Below are 19868 nucleotides of genomic sequence, written 5' to 3' on the forward strand. Positions count from 1 at the left end.
CGTAAAAAGCAGCCATAACGGTAGCATTTCCATATGCATAACTTAGCTGAGGAAGTGATAGTCTGCCAAGAATACTACTTGTCCCTCGTATCTCTATACGAGCTATAGCATCACTGGGCCCCTTGGTAGAGTTAGATTATCTGCATGCGGTATAATTACAAGAGTAATTATATTTGATAATCTACTCAAGATCAAGAAAAAGATACAGTTACCAAGGATGACACACATCTACCTTGAAATTGATCTGATAGCTATGAGACAGAAGAACTGACACAAGTAAATTGTTTACTGGATCGTGATATTGTACAGTACAGCATCATCTGTGTAATTGGATGGTCATGATGTGTTGCCAGATGCCGCTCATGATTACAGAAGTTAAAACAGTTTTAACTCTGTTTACCAACATAACACAGATCCTATTGGGTCACACCATATAGGAGCTACTCGGAGAATCTTACTGATTAATTATAAATTGATTATAATTAATATTAAGATGGTTATAATTAATTATACGTGATATAATTGAATTATAAATGTCATTTAGAATGACAAGCAGAAACAACGGTTAATTTATAAACGTACAAGTTACGTTGTATAAAAGTTACCGAGCAACAACCGAAAAGAAATATAATTGTACATGACAATTATATATATTTAATTTGGATTTTAATTTGTTAATTATGGATTTGAATTATGGGTTTAAAAGCCCAAACTAATCAAAGCCTTAATTAAAATTAAAAGCCCAAAGTCAAAGCCCAAAATCAAAGCCTTTTACTATTCATGCCTTAATGGGCCAAGGGCAAAATGGTCATTTCACACCTATGCCACCTTGCATGACACCTTAGGAGTGTAGAAACATGGAAAAGAGTGTGGAAGGGTGTGGAAGGGGTATTTTGGTCTTTTCACATATTAAAGGATGAGGTGTCAAGGGCTTTTGGTAAATAGATTTGTTTTGAGGGGTATTTCGGTCTTTTGCGAACCTCCTCAAAACACTATAAATAGAGGGGTGAGGGTAGAGAGAAAACTTACTAATTCACGTGTTAATCTGATTACTTCGTTAATCGGTTTTTCTCTCTTCCTTGATTTCGGTTATTTCGAGATTAGGAAATAATATATTTTGTGTAATCCTGCGGTTTAGCTTTTAAGCAAAAAATCGAGTTACTTCAGGACACAAATATATTTATTTCATCATTTTCTCGGTGAATAGTGTTTCTGCAGAATTCTGCGGTTTACGGTATTTCTGGCAGAAGAAATAAATCGCTCTCCGGTTAGTCCTGGTGGATAACCAATAGAGGTATCACACGTGTGATACTGCGAGTCGATTCCATCCCTGGTGAGGCTCTACTCGCTCGGTCTGCATTCCAACTGAGATTTGGAATCAAGGTATAAATTGTTATATTAATCTATTTAATTTGTAAATAGATTTAATGCTTTAGGAAATCAATTATGGAGTAGATCTGTAAATGAATTAAATGAGGTTTTGATGCCGAAGGAATACTGAAGGTGGACCGCCTTGGAAGGTTTCCTGACATACCTCGTTTAATTTTTAGCTTAACTTAACCGTAAAAATTTTGTTTTACACACTTCCGCTGTTAAGCTAAACTAATGGGTTTGAACCGTTCCACAAAACCCAACAATAAATACTTTATTATCTTCCATTCTGGAGACACTACTATTGTGCTCCAAACACCATCAATTGAAGTATTGTATTAGAGTTGTAAATACAGGAGTGGTACATACACCTTCAATGTGAGTGTTGTATTACAGTTGTAAATGCCTTATTATCTTGCTATATAGGGACACTACTACAGTACTCCAAACACTTCAATTGGAGTGTTGTATTAGGGTTGTAAATGCCTTATTATCATGCAATCTGGGGACACTACTATTGTGCTCCAAACACCTTCAATTGGAGTGTTGTATTAGAGTTGTAAATGCCCTTTTATCTTGCTTTATAAAGACACTACTGAAGTGCTTTAAACACCATCAACTGGAGTGTTGTATTAGGGTTGTAAATTCCCTATTATCTTGCAATATGGAGACACTACAGGAGTGCTCCAAACACCTTCAATTGAACTGTTGTATTAGGGTTGTAAATGCCCTATTATCTTGCAATATGGAGACACTACTAGAGTGCTCCAAACACCTTCAATGTGAGTGTTGTATTAAGTTTGTAAATGCCCTATTATTTTGCTGTATCGGGACACTACTACAGTGCTCCAAACACCATCAATTGGAGTGTTGTATTAAGGTTGTAAATGCCCTATTATCTTGCTGTATAGAGACACTACTGGAGTGCTTGAAACACCATTAACTGGAGGGTTCTATTAGGGTTGTAAATGTCCTATTATCTTGCTATATAGAGACACTACAAGAGTGCTCCAAATATCTTCAATTATTTTGTTGTATTAAGGTTATAAATGCCCTATTATCTTGCAATCTAGAGACACTACAAGAGTGCTCCAAATATCTTCAATTATTTTGTAGTATTAAGGTTGTAAATGCCCTATTATCTTCCACCCTTCTCGGCTTCTTCTTTTTGCAATTACGTCTGAATGTTTCTAGGACCCATGTATCGTGTCCGGTTGCCTTGCTAAGGTTCTCCGCAACGTGTTGCATACACAACCTGTGCACACACTCGCCAGTGTGTGTTGACCAACCGTATTCTTCACGATCAAAAACATATTTTATTCCTTTGTGCTGGTCTGATATTACAGAGAAAAACTTTGTTGGCCCAACCACCCGTCTTCTTAAAAACTGTATAAAGAATCCCCAGTTCTCACCATCCTCTTTCTGAACAATTGCAAATGCCAAAGGCAACAGCTGGTTCTCAGCATCATATGCACATGCTATCAGTAGCCTCCCCTCGTAACGGCCAGACATGAAGCATGCATCAATGCTGATAACGGGTCTGATGAATGGCACAGCTTGGATATAAGGACCAAAAGCCCATGCTATGCCCTTGAATTGTTGAACTCCCTCTATTAGTACTCCATTCTTGTCATAAATGGGGCCATGCCACCGCTGAAATACAGTGCCGGGATTTGTACCTGCCATAGCCTGGAGCAATGGAGCCAGATAGCCGTATGAATCCTTCCAACTACCGAATATTCTGCAAATCGCAAGTTCACGACCTCTCCACAACCTGTTATATTTTGGGATTACATGTATGTATTTGTGTCTGACGGCCATAGCCACCGCCTTGATGCTCATCGATGGGCCCAACTTAATGTCTGCCTCAATTGCATCTGCAATTAGTGATGCTGTCAGATTTGAATGGTCTGTCCTTGTGGACGCAGACTTGCATGTATGAGGTGGTTCACACTTTTTAATTATCCATGCTTCCCCCGAACCCGCAGGGGTTGCATAAAGGCGAAACTCGCAACGAGGGGCATTTTTGCATATCACAACCAATCTTTTTGATTCCCTTTTTTGTAATATACATTCACAGTTGCCGTGAACATGAGTCTCATAGATTTTCTTTACAAGTTCATCTATGTTGGTATAGACTTGCCCTGGGGCAAGTTCACGATTGTATACAACACGAGGACCAAAGAAACTAATGTCAGCCTCTTCAAAAGCTGTGGTATCGTTGAATGTGGCGACAGGATGCCTATTCCCCCGACCCCTGATTGGGAATTTTTCTTCCCTGGACAAACCTGGTACATTTGCATCACCATCTGATAAGTCATCAGATTCCCAAATTCCTTGGTATTCATCTCCAGTTTCCATTTCTCTTTCCGGTATGGCATCAATAGCATCAACATCAATATTAGTATCATTTCGATTAACGGATAACTGTATCGGTACTGACTCTGGTATAGCTGGAAATGTAGGGATTATGGGTGCCTGTCTGGGTGGTGGTGGTACAACTTCAGTAAACTCACGGGAGTTATGGTACCCCGGGTTGTCATAACAGGGACTGTGGTACCCCTGGTTGTCATGAAGGGAGTGGTGGTACCCCTGGCTGTCATGAGGGGAGTGGTGGTACCCCTGGCTGTCATGAGGAGAGTGGTGGTACCCCTGGCTGTCATGAGCCGAATTGTCATAACCTGAAGGTCCAGTAGGGGGAGCCCTAGAAGGTCCAGCCCCAGCCGCACTAAAAGCTCTAGCCCCGGCCTGGGGAACCCTCCTGAAATATAAGTCTATCATCGCGACCCCCCTAGACTCAAATTGTTGGTACACAGCCTTCCACAACTCCTCATCTGTTATAGGAAAACTCACAAAGTAAGGTCTACCCGCCCCAGCCCGTTGTGTGTCAATTCGGGTAGCCAATTCTAAGTCGTACCGGTTGGGGTTTATACCAGTCTTTTCGTATACTAGTTGCTTAAGTTCAATAAATGTGGTTCTTTCATTAACCTGCAAGCCGAATGAGGCATCTTTCGAGTAATACACGCCCTCTACACCCTTAGTTAGCTTACCGCCCACGTACAGTGCAACCAGCATTTTGTCCTTGACAAACTACATTTAAAAAAAATATTCATAAGAATTACAGTATAATAGATTCATTATTTTTTGCAATTTAAAAGTTAATTATAACATTAATTAAAGACTAATTTATAGTATTTACAGACTGCGGGTATAATAATTATTAATTAAAAATTAAACAGAAAATAATTAAATAAAAAATAAAATACCTGTAGCAATCGCCTCTAAATCGCTTAAAATCGCTTCAAAATCGCCAAAATTGCCAAAATTTTTCTTCTCTGTGGTTTAAAATGATACTGTGTGCTGGAGAGGTGGTATATATGCAGCATAGTGGACCGCCAGGATCACTGGCGGTCTGGTCCATAGTGGACCGCCCAGATCCCTGGCGGTCTGGTATGGAAGTGGACCGCCAGTAATCCTGGCGGTCTGGTTAGATTTCGGCACTATGACCTTAACAATGCCTTTTTTTATGACCAAAGCTATAGTCTCACTCCGACTAAATTAATTGTTTAGAATATTAATTATATACATAATACCGTAGTCTCACTCGGACTAAATTATAACAGATAAATCCTCTTGTAAAATACTTTCCTATTTTGGAAAATTAGCTTTATTTGGGTCCCAACAAATAAAATAGTACCTTCTTGCGATTAAAACAAAAAAAGAAGGTACATGACGCTCATATTTTTATATTTGGAATCCAAAATTTCAATTTTGATATTGGTATTTATATTTACATTTGAATATTCTGATAGTATTCGAAAAGGACCTCTGTATATAGAAAAATTGAAGTTCATCTTTATTTTATATGCATAAAAAATTGATATTCCATAAAAGTAATTGAGTTTCAATACTTATTTTCAATAATTGAATCAATCATTTATCATTTTCAAACTTAATAATATGACTGAAATTTATTTATAATTTGTAATAATAATTATTCACAATGTGTAGCGGTATACCAAATTTAATGTCCAAAATATAAAATTATTATTTTATTAAGGAACCACCTATAAAATTTTCGATATATTTATTATGTCGCATTCTATCTGATGTATTTCATTCGATTTAAAAATGAAATTCTTTCTCAAATAAATAGTTTGATTGTTAAGATGAAATTAAAAAAATAATCCTAGTTCAAAATATAGTACGAAAGGCAAAATGAGAAGTGGATTTTACGTTTATTCTTGTTATTTCCTTGGGATTTTAAAAATTTAATTTGTTTTCGCAATTTCATTCCCAAAAAAAAAATATAGATTAACAAAAAGATAAAAAGTTTCATAATATAAATGGCGAAATTCCATGTATCTCTTAGCTAAGTTAGTAACTTTTTAAAGAAGATTAATTAAGAAATACTTGTTTGACCACGACTACAATGATCTACAATTAGAAACCTTGAATGTTCTCCAATGTTATTTTAGTAGAATTTTATTGGTCCAGTAAAAGAAGGAGAAATTACTGAGAGGAATGGAATAAAAATTGCAATCGAGATTTCAGATTCAATTTCAATAGATACATGACAGTAAATTAATTATACAAAGCACACATACAAAAAAAAAAAAAAAAAAAAAAAAAGAGAAGACAACGACATTGACAAATATGGAGGACTCCGTGACAAATACTAAAGACTAATTAAATCGATCTCAAATCAATTGAAGGAACATGTTGGCATAAATTGCGGACCAAATTAGCCCTGGAATCACCCACATCTCTCCACGCCAATTTTTTAAGGTTGGTAAGGTATTGTAGCCCTTGAGGCACACCCAATTTATCACAATTCAAAATATTGAGTTGTTTAAGAATGGGCATTGCATCCTACTCTATCTCCCATTCCTCCATTGATAAGCCATAAAGCCTCAAAACTTCTAACTGGCTAAAGCCTCCAGAGGAACAGGTCGTTTTTCGACTTTCGAATGCTTCATCAAGTATGAGAACCTTTAGGCAGCGTAGCTTCTTCAATACAGGCATTATATCCTGTTGGAACTTGTTATCCTTGATTTTGAGATAAATGAGGTGACAGGGGAGCATATCCTCATGAAGCAGTTGGGTCAATTTAGTGGAGCTATAGTAAAAAAGTTTGAGAGATTTTAAATGGTTATAAAATAGGAAACCTCCCATGTCAAGTATGTCCAGTATACTATCATCATGCCATAGCTCGAGATTGGTTAGGTGTTCTAGTGTGGACAGAAAAGGGACAACTGCCTTCGATGGAGATGGTCTAGCATATAATTCTAATGAACGTAAATTGGGTATATGAGGTAACTCTATCTCCCATGATTGTGTGGCCCTCACCTTACCAATAGTTTGCAAATTTGTTAATTTTACTGATGCTGGGATTTCAAAACTAATCGATTCATAGACATGCGTCAGTGTCTTGATATTCCATGCACTCTTAGGAAACTCAAAGTAGTCGTCATCAATTGTTCTTAGCATTGAGACTTCAAGGGTCTGCAGAAATTTCATTCTGCCTATCACTTTCTCAAAGAATTCTTGATTACGGTTGTCACTTACCATCCCATTAAGATTCAGATATCTTAACTGAGTCAATCCCACAAACATCCCCAACTCTATGGTGTTCTCCTCTTTGACTCCAATGCTTACCACTTTGAGTAGTCTTTGCTTAGAACAATTCGGCATGCTCCCCTCATGAAAGCACAAAAGAGTGTGGAGGTTTGGGCTCATTATAAGTTGATCACAATCTGGATTGTGAATTGCCACACGGCGAGCCCTGCTCAAGCTCATTTTATTATCTGGATTTGAATACACCAAGAGAAAGTTTTCCTCCTTGGCTTTTTCGAGAGCAAGATCTCGTAGCAAATCATGTATGCGTAGAGTTTTGATGGACCCGTCATCGGGTCTACTATCTACTTGAATAATGCTCCTAGCATAAAATGAGAAAAAAATTAAGTACAATGATTACAGATATCATAAATAAAATAGTTAGTATTAAAACAATTTAGTTTAATGTTGTATACATAAGCAGGTTTTATTGAAATAAAGAAAGAGTAAACAAAAAAAGTACTTTGATTTTTCATGCATAGCAGGATCTGTATAATTTTTACCACTGATTCTTCTATGCAGGAAGAAATTAGGATACTTTTTTTTTCCAATATTTTCTACAGAAAAAATTCTCCAAACCCGCTGCTACCCATTTAATTTTTCTTTATCATTTGGCAAATGGTCAACTCAAATAGAGTCTCATCACAGAATTCGCAGCCCCATCCTTCTAAAATATCAATATTTATTATTACTTATTATATTTCCCAAAATATAATTTTGAGACTTAACATTTAACATACAAAAATGTTGGTGCTTCGGCCTAACATTTTCCTATCTATTTTTTTTTTTCAATTAGAAATTTAGTTTACAGACTATTCAATTAAAACCAACACGTTATATCAGAGAAATTTAGTTTCGATGGAACCAACATACGATCTGCTATCTACTTTAACCATGCTCCTAGATAAAATGAGAAAAAACAAATTAAGTACAATGATTAAAGATATCATAAAGAAAATAGTTAGTATTAAAACAATTTCGTTTAATGTTGTATACATAAGCTGGTTTTATTTAAATAAAGAAAGAGAAAAACAGAAAAAAAATACTTTGATTTTTTCATGCATAGTAGGATCTGTATAATTTTGACCACTAATTCTTCTATGAATGAAAAAAATTAAGATACTATGTTTTTATCGGTTGGATCCTCATAAAAAAGAGAAAATAAAATTAAGTTTTTCTATCGGTTGAAGTATACTTGAACCATGCTCCTAGCATACTTAAATAAAGAAATAGAAAATAAAATTACGTACAATGATTACAGATATTATAAAAATAATAGTTAGTATTAAAACAATTTAGTTTAATGTTGTATACAGAGGCTGTGTATATCATTAAATGTTGATGTAACGTGCTAGGTTAATGTTGTATACATAAGCTGGTTTTATTTAAATAAAGAAAGAGAAAAACAGAAAAAGTACTTTGATTTTTTCATCCATAGTAGGATCTGTATAATTTTTACCACTAATTCTTCTATGCTTGAAAAAAAATTAAGATACTATTTTTTTTTCAATATTTTATGCAGAAAAAATTCTCCAAACTCCGCTACTACCTATTTACTTTTTCTTTGTTTTTTGACGAATGGTCAGCTCAAACAGAGTGTCATCATGGAATTCGTAGTCCCATGCTTCTAAAATATCAAAGTTTGTTATTACTTATTATATTTCCCAAAATATAATTCTGAGACTTAACATTTAACATAATAAAAATGTCGGTGCTTGGGCCTACAATTTTCCTTTCGATTATTTTTTTCAATTAAAAAATTATTTTAGAGAATATTCAATTAAAACTAGCACATTAAATCATTAAATGAAGATGTAATACCTTTGTACGAGATCCTCTAAAAAACTCTCTGCAGTTTCTTCTAATGTTCTGTTATCTTCTTGTGGTATGAATCCCTCTGCAATCCACATTCGAAGTAATGATTTGGCATCAATATCATAGTCTTCAGGAAATGCGGAAAAGTACATAAAACATGATTTTAGAGCAAATGGCAGGTCCTCGTAGCTGGTGCCTATGATCTCGCTACAATTTTTTCCTTCAACATGCCAATTCATTGTCCTGAACACGCTACTCCAAACAGCATGGTTGCGGGGCTTCTTTGATAAGAAACCACCTAAAACCACCAATGCGAGAGGAAGCCCACCACACTTGTCGACAAATTGACCTATGATATCAGAAAGATCATCAAAAGAACTTTTTTTTGGATCATGATTTGGAAAAACTGTTTTTAACAAAAGCTCTTGGCTTAACTTCTTAGTTAAGCACTCAAGCATGTATGGTTCACTGTTGGGATCCATGCCCTTAGGAACATCAGCGATTCTAGTGGTCACCAGGACTCTACTCCCATTGTTTTTATCTGGGAATACTGCACCAATTTGAGTCCATAGATCAGATGTCCAGACATCATCTAGGACTATGAGGTACTTTTTGCCTCCAAGAGATTTGTGAATCTTTGCAAGAATCACTTCTGTTTCATTTGGCTGCTCATCAAGATTAAGTTGTCGCGCTATTTTCTTCGAAACATCAATTACTTCAAACTTTTCAGAAATAGCTACCCAGATGCGAACTTCAAATTGTTCTACGACATTACCACTGTGAAAATAAAATATTACATTGGAGATTAGTATAACCAAAATACAAATACGAAGACTAGATAAAAATATATAAGTGAATATGGAAAAGTGGATAAATAGAAAATTATGATTTTCGTGCCAATCTATTGGGTTTGGGTTGGGCCATTAGACTGGGGATGCGTATGCAACAGGGGGAGCAGAACTCTGAACGGTTTTCTACTTTTTCTCTTTTTCTATTTTCTTTCGTTCTTATCACAACGCTGAAAAAAAGCTATTGACGGGGTTTATACTGAAATACTTGAGCCTTGCGCAATGTAAAAAAAAAAAAAAACCATGTAAAAGTGCGAATTAATTCAGATATGCACGTAAGCATATATGTACATAATTAACATCAATTTAACAAACTCAATATAATATATTAAACTGGATTATATATGAAATATATTAATTTTAGATGTTTTTTACGCAAACCTCAAAATTATATTAATTTTACATCCACTTTTTTTTACGCAAACCTCACAAGTATGTTAACCAGGATAAATTTATCAACGATATTATGCATTTTATTATTTAAAATTAAGCATTAAGTACCAAATTAACTGACCGGAGTGTTTGACACTGGTTCCATAGTTTGGAAGGTGATTATCAAATTTAAAGTTCAGGAGCCAATGCAACAAGTCAAAAGTTTATGTGCCTCGTATGACATGCATTACTTCATTCTAGAATTAATAAAATTAGTTAATGTGATCACGGGCGGAACTAGAAAATTTTGATATGGATGACTGCAAATTAAAATGTACAATTGTCGCAAGTAAGATTTTAACTAAGTCCTCTTAATTATAAAATAGAACTTTAACCACAAAGCTACAACTAAACATTTAATATTTATTGAGGGTTGCTAAACTATATAAAAAGTTTTAAAAAGATAAAATTCAATTAAATTTCTATATGCATAATTAAAATTTTAAAATTATAGAAATGATTTAACCATCTTTGACTAGGCCTTAGATCCGCTCCTTTCTTGTTAATGTCCAAATCATTCACTGTTCTACCTATAAAGTATGATACCTATACTCTTCTTGTGGTGAACATGAAACATATATCTCTCGTAAATATGTATCTTGAATTTGATATAGCACTTTATTAAAATTCATCACAAATTAAGAAATATTACGACCAAAGCTGATATTTTTCTTATAAAATACAAGATAATTATACATTAAGACAAATATATTAACCGTGTTTTCCATTTTAATTATCTAAACTAAAGTATGTAAGAGTAGTCTTTCCGAAATTAGTGATAAATTTTAAAATATGGAGAAATTAAAGGTTAATTTGAATCAATTGATAGTAAATTACAGAATTTTGAAAATAAAAAACTAGTACATACCAATTGTACACTTTTTGTGCAAGGGTAGTCTTTCCAAGTCCACCGATCCCGCAAATTGAGACCACAGAACGTCTCTTGATGGTCTCATCAAGCAACTCCTTGACAATGTAATCCTGGTCTGCCTTGAAGCCAACAATATCGGGATCAATATCAGGTATTATCAGTGGCCTGACGGGTAGTTTGATATCTCCACTGCCCTCGCCTAAATTATTTATTCCATATCTGACTCTGCTCTCTTCGATATCTTTCATCCTTTTTTGGATTTGGTTTATCTCATTTACAAGGTTGTGTACAACTACTAGAGTTTCGGTTTTTCTTAGCTTGTTTGTTATGATCGCCGTCATGCCTGATTTTTGTGGATTTTCTGGGATATCCATGAGAAAGGTGTCTATGACATCTTCTATAGAATGGGCAATATCTCTGACCTCCTTCACCCAATGTTTCTGCCTTTCGTCTGTGATCTGCTTCCTGTCAGCATCTTTGAGAAAAGCCTGAATCCATTGGAGTTCATGGCTTACTTTCTCAACTTGCTCATTCACACTGTATAAGTGTAAAACCTCCTTAACTGCAGCATCAGCCAGCTTGCGGAGCACCAAATTTACAATGGTCTCAGCCATCTAGTTGAATTCTCTGTTGTATATGTCAGCTGAAACGAGCGAGCGATTTATATAAGAAATTTGAGGGTGGATATATATTTTGGGTGGTAGCTGGACGAACTGTTTTGGGAATAATTTATAAATCACAAAACCATGCAATAATTCTCAACAGAATTAGATGCAGTTGAGAACCCAAAAGCAATAATTTATAAATCTAAGAAACAAGATGAGATGAATTAGTTACCACAATGGTAGCAGATGATAGAAATTAAAAACCACTAATCAAATCAGCACAGAATGAAATCCAAGATGTTCATCCTTCGTTGATATTTTAGCATGCAGGATTCCCCGACCTAAACATACTTTGTCCTAACTAAGACTCTCAAATCCAATCGATAGTGGTGCCTTATCCGGAGAGAAGACGAGCGCCGAGCCGAGACTGTCTGTAACGTCCAAGATGTAACAAAGCAACAGAGATCGCAAATTGAACACAAACAAGAAATAAATATAACTAGTTAGAGCTCTCAAATTTTCTCAATAATTTTCTAATCTAACTAGTTTCCCTTACTATCTATTTATAGGTGAAACCCAAGAGAGAAGAATCATTTTAATTCATTACTACACATCTCCAGTTAGTGCGGTGGTAGTTGTAAAGCTTGGTGTTGCGTGCGAGAATATGGAAAAGTATGTGAGAAAGTAGCGGTGTTTATTGGGTCCGGTTTAGTCGGTTTTGAACCGAACCAAATTAGTTTGAATCAAACGATTTGGTTTTTTCTGGTTTAATGCATGGTTCGGTTTGATTTGTTTTCTAAAACATAATTACAACTTTGGTTTGATTCGGTTTGAAAATTTTCAAAAGCAAAATAACCAAACCGGCAGAACTTTTATATATTATGAATTTGGTCCAGACTGTCCTGAGTTATTCTTAATAGCCCGATTTATTTTTTAGTCAATTACTTTAAATATTTATGTTTATTTCTTGATATGCCCGTTTACTTTTTAATATACTTTGGTTTATTACAAAACAATTGCTTTAAATAAAAAATAATATATTTCAGTTTGAATTGAACAAATCAAAATAAAACTTTAGTTCAGTTCGGTTCTATTTTTGAAAAAAAATTGTAACCTTAATTTGCCTAATTTGGTTCGATTTTGACATAACGAAACCGATCAACACCCTATGAGAGAGGACAATAATACATGCAAGAATCTCGAAAAGGAGACACTAATAAGTGGGAAGGGAATAACTATCACTTTACATTTTACACTTTACAGCACATGCAGCGGATAACTATTATTTAAAATAATAGGCCTTAATGTTCTACGCACATACTTCGCTTTACTAAAAATGATTTTAAATTACTTTATAGCTAGTACCGTTTTTATTGTGGCTGTTGTTTTATAGTAAAATATACAGCAATAACAAAATAAGTTCCCTTATTCTTGATAATTGCATAGTTAAACATGACAACTACTTGAACAAATTAATATTTTTCAATTGACCAAATGTTTTTATAAGGATCAAATATAAACTTTTTAGTAAAAATACTTTTTCTCCATTTTTTATAAAGTGAGTTAAAACTTTCTACTTTAGTTAAAAACGTGTTAATTATTTGTGTAAAAGAAGTTGCCTAATGAAATTGTATTAAAATTGGAAATATCCGTGCCATAATCCAATTAAAAAATATTTTTAAAAATAATAATAGTTGGTCCACAATACCCAAAATATCCGACCCAATATAATACCTATTTTCCTCAGCAGGTAGTAGCCTGTTCATTTTCTCCCTTTATCTAATCATTTTATATAGCAACAATGGACCACTGCTTGCTATAGTACCCTATGGAGTTTCTTAGCATCCTATAGGGTCTTAAACTTGTTGAACAAGTGCTTATTTATAAAGTTTAAAACCACTTTCTTAGTCCTCATTTTGCTCACTTTTTTTAAGCTTGTTCAAAATTTTAAGTACTCTTGACTCTACATGACTTAAGCAATTTCCTTTGAAAAATGGAGAGGAAAGAGGTCGGAATATATAACTGAATAGGAAAGAAGCAACCATTTAGAGTTAATTAGATTTCTGAAAACAAACTGACTATCACAGAAGTAGGGGTGCAAACGGATCGGATACGTAGCCATGGTCTAGGTTGGTTCCACATATGCATGGTTGGAGCGATTACCTTCCCTATTATTTTATTAATAGAAAAATATAAAGGAAAAGTTAACAAAATTAGAAAAACAAATCTATGAAAATCATTATAGTTTATAATAATATCCAGTCAAATTCTACATTATCCTGAGCTCATTCCATAAAAAAATTGCTACAGTTTGTAATCATACTGTAGCAATTTGTTTTTTTTTTTTCATTTTCATATATGTTAAAATCAAACATTGATACTTTATGTTTAAGTTTGCATTTTCATATGAATCCGAAATAAAAATTGATATTAAAATGAGATTGAAATTATAAAGTAAATTAATAGATTAGTTATTTGTTATATACATAGTCTATAAAACAAATATTATTCACAAATTGTTCAAATTTTATGCTATGATACATATATTTTATAAACACTATATATAAATCATATATGTAATACTCATAATTTTTTATTTAATTTTTTTAACATATATGAAAATGAAACCCAAAAAAAAAAAAAAAATTCTACAGTGTGGACGTTATGGACTTATGGTGGATAACGTCCATACTGAAACAATTTTTTTTGTTTATGGAACTGGACTGAGGATAAGGTGGGAATTTGACTGGACGTTATGGTTTTCTTAGATTTGAAATTTTAAATCTAAAAAAACCGTTTCAGGCACCTCCAATTCTTTCAGTCTGATCCTTTTCTTTTAAAAGAAAAAAAGCTGAAAACCCAGTTCATTATTGAAATAGTTAATTACAGTCACCAAAAGATCACCACCAAAGAAGACATCTTCCTGGTAATTGTTTGTACCAAAAGACAAACTTTCAACCTCTTTTGTACTGCTGTTCCACTAGATTCTCCTCAGAGCATGTCTCTTTATGTGCATATACCTAATTATGGAAGACTGCATATTTTTAATTTAAAAAATAAATTGAAATACAAGAATGGTTCTAACTTAATAGAAAAAAAGTGGGAGAGAGAAATGATACACCAATAGAGAGAGAGGGAGTCTTAGCTAGGTAGTCACTACCAACTAAGGATTTTAAAAAAAAAAGAGAGACTTAATTGTATGTGCGCCACAAGTTTTGGCAAGTGAAAGAATAATGTGTTCAGGTTTGCCATGTCTCACTCGCAGTTCTAGACCTTTACTCACTAGTAGAAAATGTACAAATAGAAGCATTTCATAGGGATCGGATGTATCAAATATGATAAACTAATAGCTTTTAGGATCGGACAAATTTAAAAATCATCCTTAAAAATCACTATCAAGATCGGTCATCTATAAAGAACCGATATTTCTGATATGGTTTGGACTATCACGATCAGCCATTTACTATTGACCGATCTTAATGTTGCGTAATTTGGGTCAGCTCTTTATTTTGGACCGATCTTAATGGGAGAGACCACTCCCTCTTGCGTCGACGCATTACCAGGCGTGCAAGGGGTTGATTTCTACATGGACCTCCTTGAAGATTAGGTACTGTTGTTGTTGTCTAGTACGTACTGGTACAGTTTTTATATGATGGACAGGAATTGTTACCAAAGTCTACTGTAAGACTTGGTATAGTTTTTGTACCTAATGTTCCTTAAAACTTGACATAATTTTTAAACAAATTTCAGATAACAACAATGGATGACGTGTTTCTATTATTTCTGCCCCTGGCACACAGTCTTGACTGAGTGCTTGAAGAATACTTTTTCCACAAGGGCGTTTCTAGATCTGTTGGCTATCACCAAGGGGTACTTTGCAATTTTACATCTCTTTTTGTATTCCTATAATTACTATTCAATCTCATGCTTATGTAAAAGTGGTGCTTGATATGAACATTTTACTTATAGGGACTGAGTTGTAATTGTGTATCCGATATGTTAATGAGTTTGAACCCGATTAACTATTTGAATCCGATTAGTACCCTACTCTGACATAAATTCTGGATCCGCCCCTGCTCACTGGTACAGGAAATAAATTTAAAGATACAAACTCAACCCAAATATCGCTCTCTGAATTTCACCAAGGTGGAATAAAATTTTAATTTCTTAAAACTGGTCCATTTGCTCAAAAAGATAATTGTTTGATTCAGATTTTTGTACATCACAAGCAAACAAAACTAAGAGAGTTCAGCTTCTTACCCGAAATTGCTCCAATTAGCTTGTGACGAGAGTCGATCGGTATCAAATTAGCAGTGGTTGAGCTTTGCTTGCCTTTGTTTCCTCCAGCCTCGTCTATCAATCAACTTTGAAGGAGGGGAAATGCGTGCGACCAGGATTGAGCAACAAGCTAGAGGGGAAGAAGACGACTGGGAGTAAGGCTCACAACTTAGAAGCACAGTGAGATGGAAGACAGTAATAAGAGAATGCAGAGAGGGCAATAAATTTCTTAAATTTTGTTATGTAACTTGTTGTTTTCTTGTTGGTCAGGAATATATAAGTTATTAAGGTCTATGGCTGTATGAGATGCAAGGTGGGGCAATAAATACTCTGTGGCCCTATGCAGAGATGCAATCACGCATGTGTATCGTTCTTTTAAGATTATGAATATTCTCGTATACCATACTTCTGTCGTATTTGTGCTACTTGGTTAGAATATATATGTCTTGTGGATTCTCTAAAAGCTAAGATTTCAATTTTGTTTGACTTGATTATTTTATATTAAGTTGTCTAAAATGGTTAGGAGACGGATTCAACTCTGTTATCATTGCAAAATAAATCAATAATTTTGTAACATATGAATTTATCTATTTGATTCAAATTAATCACATAAGAGCCACTCTGATCTTTAATAAAAAAAATCAAAAAGAGTAAATTCAAATTAGATGACAAATTTGGCCAATAATTGTTGCAATTATTCAGTCAACTATAAAGTAATAGCTTCATTTTTGCAAGTATGGAACGTAATAATTAGAAAAGAATATAAATACTACATCAAAGCCTTGAAACGCACATATACGAACTACTCATTGGCCAGTCCATTATAACTGCACCATTGAATAGTCAGTCAAAATATGACCCAGTTTGGTTTGAAGAGATTATTCATAGAAATTTTTTAAAAATAAGAAAGAAAAATAAAAAGAGTATCTCACTTGTTACATTCATAAAAAGATCGGAGACATTGATTCCAATTCAAAGTTTGAATGGAAATCAATAATAACGGTCCAAAAAATTTGATTTTATACTTCTCCATTTCAAGACACACTGCTATATTATTGATTCTGATCCAAAGTCTCTGATCTATCTATGAATATGTAACAACTAGGATAATCTTTTTATTTATTATTTTTATTTTTTTCATATTTTCTATAAATAAAAAATTCTCTGGTTTGAATGCCCGATCCTGTTAGACATCACATGTGGAGTTCTGGCACCAACAAGTATAAAGTTCTGCCAAGAAAAAAAGAACATGCAGTCGCCAACTACCACCAGCCAGCTGCTCGTTTGTATTTAATTAATTCATTAGTCTCTCTGTTTTTTTTTTTTTTTTTTTTTTTTTTTTTTTTTTTTTTTGAGAAAAATTCATCAGTCAAGTTCACATCATATCTGTACCCCGATGCTCATGTGTACTAAACAACAATTAATATATAGTCACATAGTCACGTGAACACAGAACACACAAGGGACGCTAGGGACACCAGCCTTGTATTTAATTAATTGATTAGTCAAGTTCACATCACATATCTGTACCCTGATGCTCATTGTGTACTAAACAACAATTAATATATAGTCACATGAACACAGAACACAAATTATTGGATCTTCACGGATTCTAAAACATTGGTAGCAGCCCAGCATTACACAAAAGAATCATAGAGGAGGTGCCTTCCTGCTGGCAAGCGATGCAAATAGTTGCGTGAAGTTTGAATTTGATCCAACAAGCATGGTCTGAAAACTCGGCCGAGTCTGAAACCATCAAGTCTGATCTGAGTTTTACTCGAGTCTTGCGTCCATGCGGTTTTATCATCAAAACTCGGTTGAATAGTGTCAAAGATAATAATCAGGGTTCTAAATAGCTAGCTATAGCTTTTCCGGACCATAAACGCTAAGCTATGAGATAAAATTGCGCTAACTCAGCTACGACCGCTATAGCTATAATAGCTGACTGCTATTACCGCTATATGAGACCTGCTATAGCTACCGCTATGCTACATGATTTTTTTTTTTGCAATTTATATAGACTTCTGTACTTTTATTCTTATTTCTAATGCTACATGGTCTTCTACGATAAGTATACTAAATCAAACTATATGCTTCTATTTTTATTTGTGATTTATTCTATCATTCTATATCGAGAAATATTCAAATACTAATTCTTCATTTTTATTACTCTTTTTATAGTATTCATTTGTAAAATTATTATCGTTCGTTTCAATTGAAAGCTGATTTTGATTATTATTATAATTATAAAATATTTAAATATGTATATTGACTTCATTTACCTTATAAAATTAATTGCTCTTTGTCTATTATAATATGTAATACCATGAAGTATAAACTATTAAATAATGTTACTTTAAAAGGTATAGACTTAGATTAGTTGTCATTTAGTTGTTACATCAATTCTCTAATATTGATTATGTTGATAATTAGTAGAAATATAGAATATAAAGTTTGAAAAAGGAAAATCGCTATGTGTGATAGCTTCCGCTATAGCTACGCTATTCGTAATAGCTTTTTTTTTTGGTCTCCCCGCTATGCCGCTATAATCGCTATTTAGAACCTTGATAATAATAGAACTTTCAAAAAACAATAAAACAATTCAAGAACACAAGACTCCGATGAATCTCCCTTTCCTCCCTTATTTTTTATTTTTTTGCTTTCTTGATTGAATTACACGGCTCTTATATGTCTATTTATCAATTCAAAAATATTTTGTATATCATGCTAAATATGAAAACCAATCCTTAGAATTAATAACAAATAATCAAATACTATCTATTACCTATTTTACTAGATATGATTGATATCCTTCAATTTATTATTTCCTTTTTTTGAGTAGATATAGATCTTCTAGATGATTCGGCTTGATCCCCAAGTTATGCTGGAATCGAGTGTAATCTTAACAAACAGTTTGTGACTTGGCCGAGTTATCCAATTTTCAAGCCGAGTTAGACCGAGTAAAGCCCGAGTCAGGCCTAGTCCTTTGGTTATTTTACGTTTTTCCTGACAATTCTTGATCTATGACGTCAAATCACAAAAAAAAAAAAAATCAAATTATGCAAATAGAATTTGAACTAGAGAAAAAACTTAACACATACATTGTCAAGATAATCCTGCACTAAATTTATATTGCCAATGTAATCTTATTTTTCTATGCATAAATTATAGGCGTGTTCTATTTGTAATCTTATAATATATTATATAATTACTGAATTATTTGAGTATATTTTTTGTCTATATAGTTTTCATACAAATTAATTTTTTTTTTTACAAATATTTTCCTATATTTTGATTACAAAACAAGTTTCTGCCAAAAAAATTCAAGTTTCCAATCCGATTCTGACTTATTCATCCGATTCCAATTCGATGATCAACTATCCGATTTAGATTTTGATTCAGATTCTGAATTTCAGAACTATGCCAACAAGCTCAACCAAGAATCCGGAAGAAATTTCATACAACCAATATGAGGATTGGACAAGATTCACTATGCAACATTCACTTAATAAACAATATAAAATGGTTTTACCCTAATTTAATAATATTTACAAAGTTTATATACAGGACCAGCAAAATTAGGGGATTCACTATTCAACATTCACTTAATAAACAATATAAAATTGTTTTACCCTAATTTAATAATATTTACAAAGTTTGTATACAGGACCAGCAAAAAGTTCCTATTTTTTTTTAAATGTAGAATAATCTACACATATTAAAAATGAATCCTATAGTTAGATATATATCATTCAATTCTTCACAAAACAAAATATATTGAGTGAGTCTATGGTACTATGCATATCACGGGTTGGTCCGTGCTATGGCTCAATATTCGAGTTTTCAAAATCCTTATGGTCTATCCGAACTGTTCATCTTGTTCTCCATATTAATATGTGTTTGGAGACCAAATTTTATATTTTTTGAAATTTTTGTACTATTTTTTTAGATATTTAGAAAATCACTTGATCTAAAAATTCTGGACCATCCAAAAACAGTGATTTTCAATAAATCTAAAAAAATAGTAAAAAA

At 33.4% G+C, this 19868-nt stretch overlaps 1 protein-coding gene across 1 annotated transcript in view; it reads right to left on the minus strand.

The window, feature by feature from the left end:
- Window positions 1-5907: 5907 nt before the first annotated feature.
- LOC144557205 (disease resistance protein RPP13-like) overlaps window positions 5908-19868 on the minus strand; it is a 49112-nt gene continuing 35151 nt past the window's right edge. Inside the window, exons 2-3 of the mRNA XM_078305744.1 lie at window positions 8809-9579; window positions 5908-7309 (exon numbers count right to left, since the gene is read on the minus strand). Of these exons, the coding sequence (XP_078161870.1) occupies window positions 6244-7309; window positions 8809-9579 (1837 nt within the window). The 3' untranslated portion in view covers window positions 5908-6243. The remainder of the gene's footprint in view (window positions 7310-8808; window positions 9580-19868) is intronic.

This window comes from Carex rostrata, chromosome 7, assembly GCF_964058835.1.
Source record: "Carex rostrata chromosome 7, lpCarRost1.2, whole genome shotgun sequence".
Classification (NCBI taxonomy): Eukaryota; Viridiplantae; Streptophyta; class Magnoliopsida; order Poales; family Cyperaceae; genus Carex; species Carex rostrata.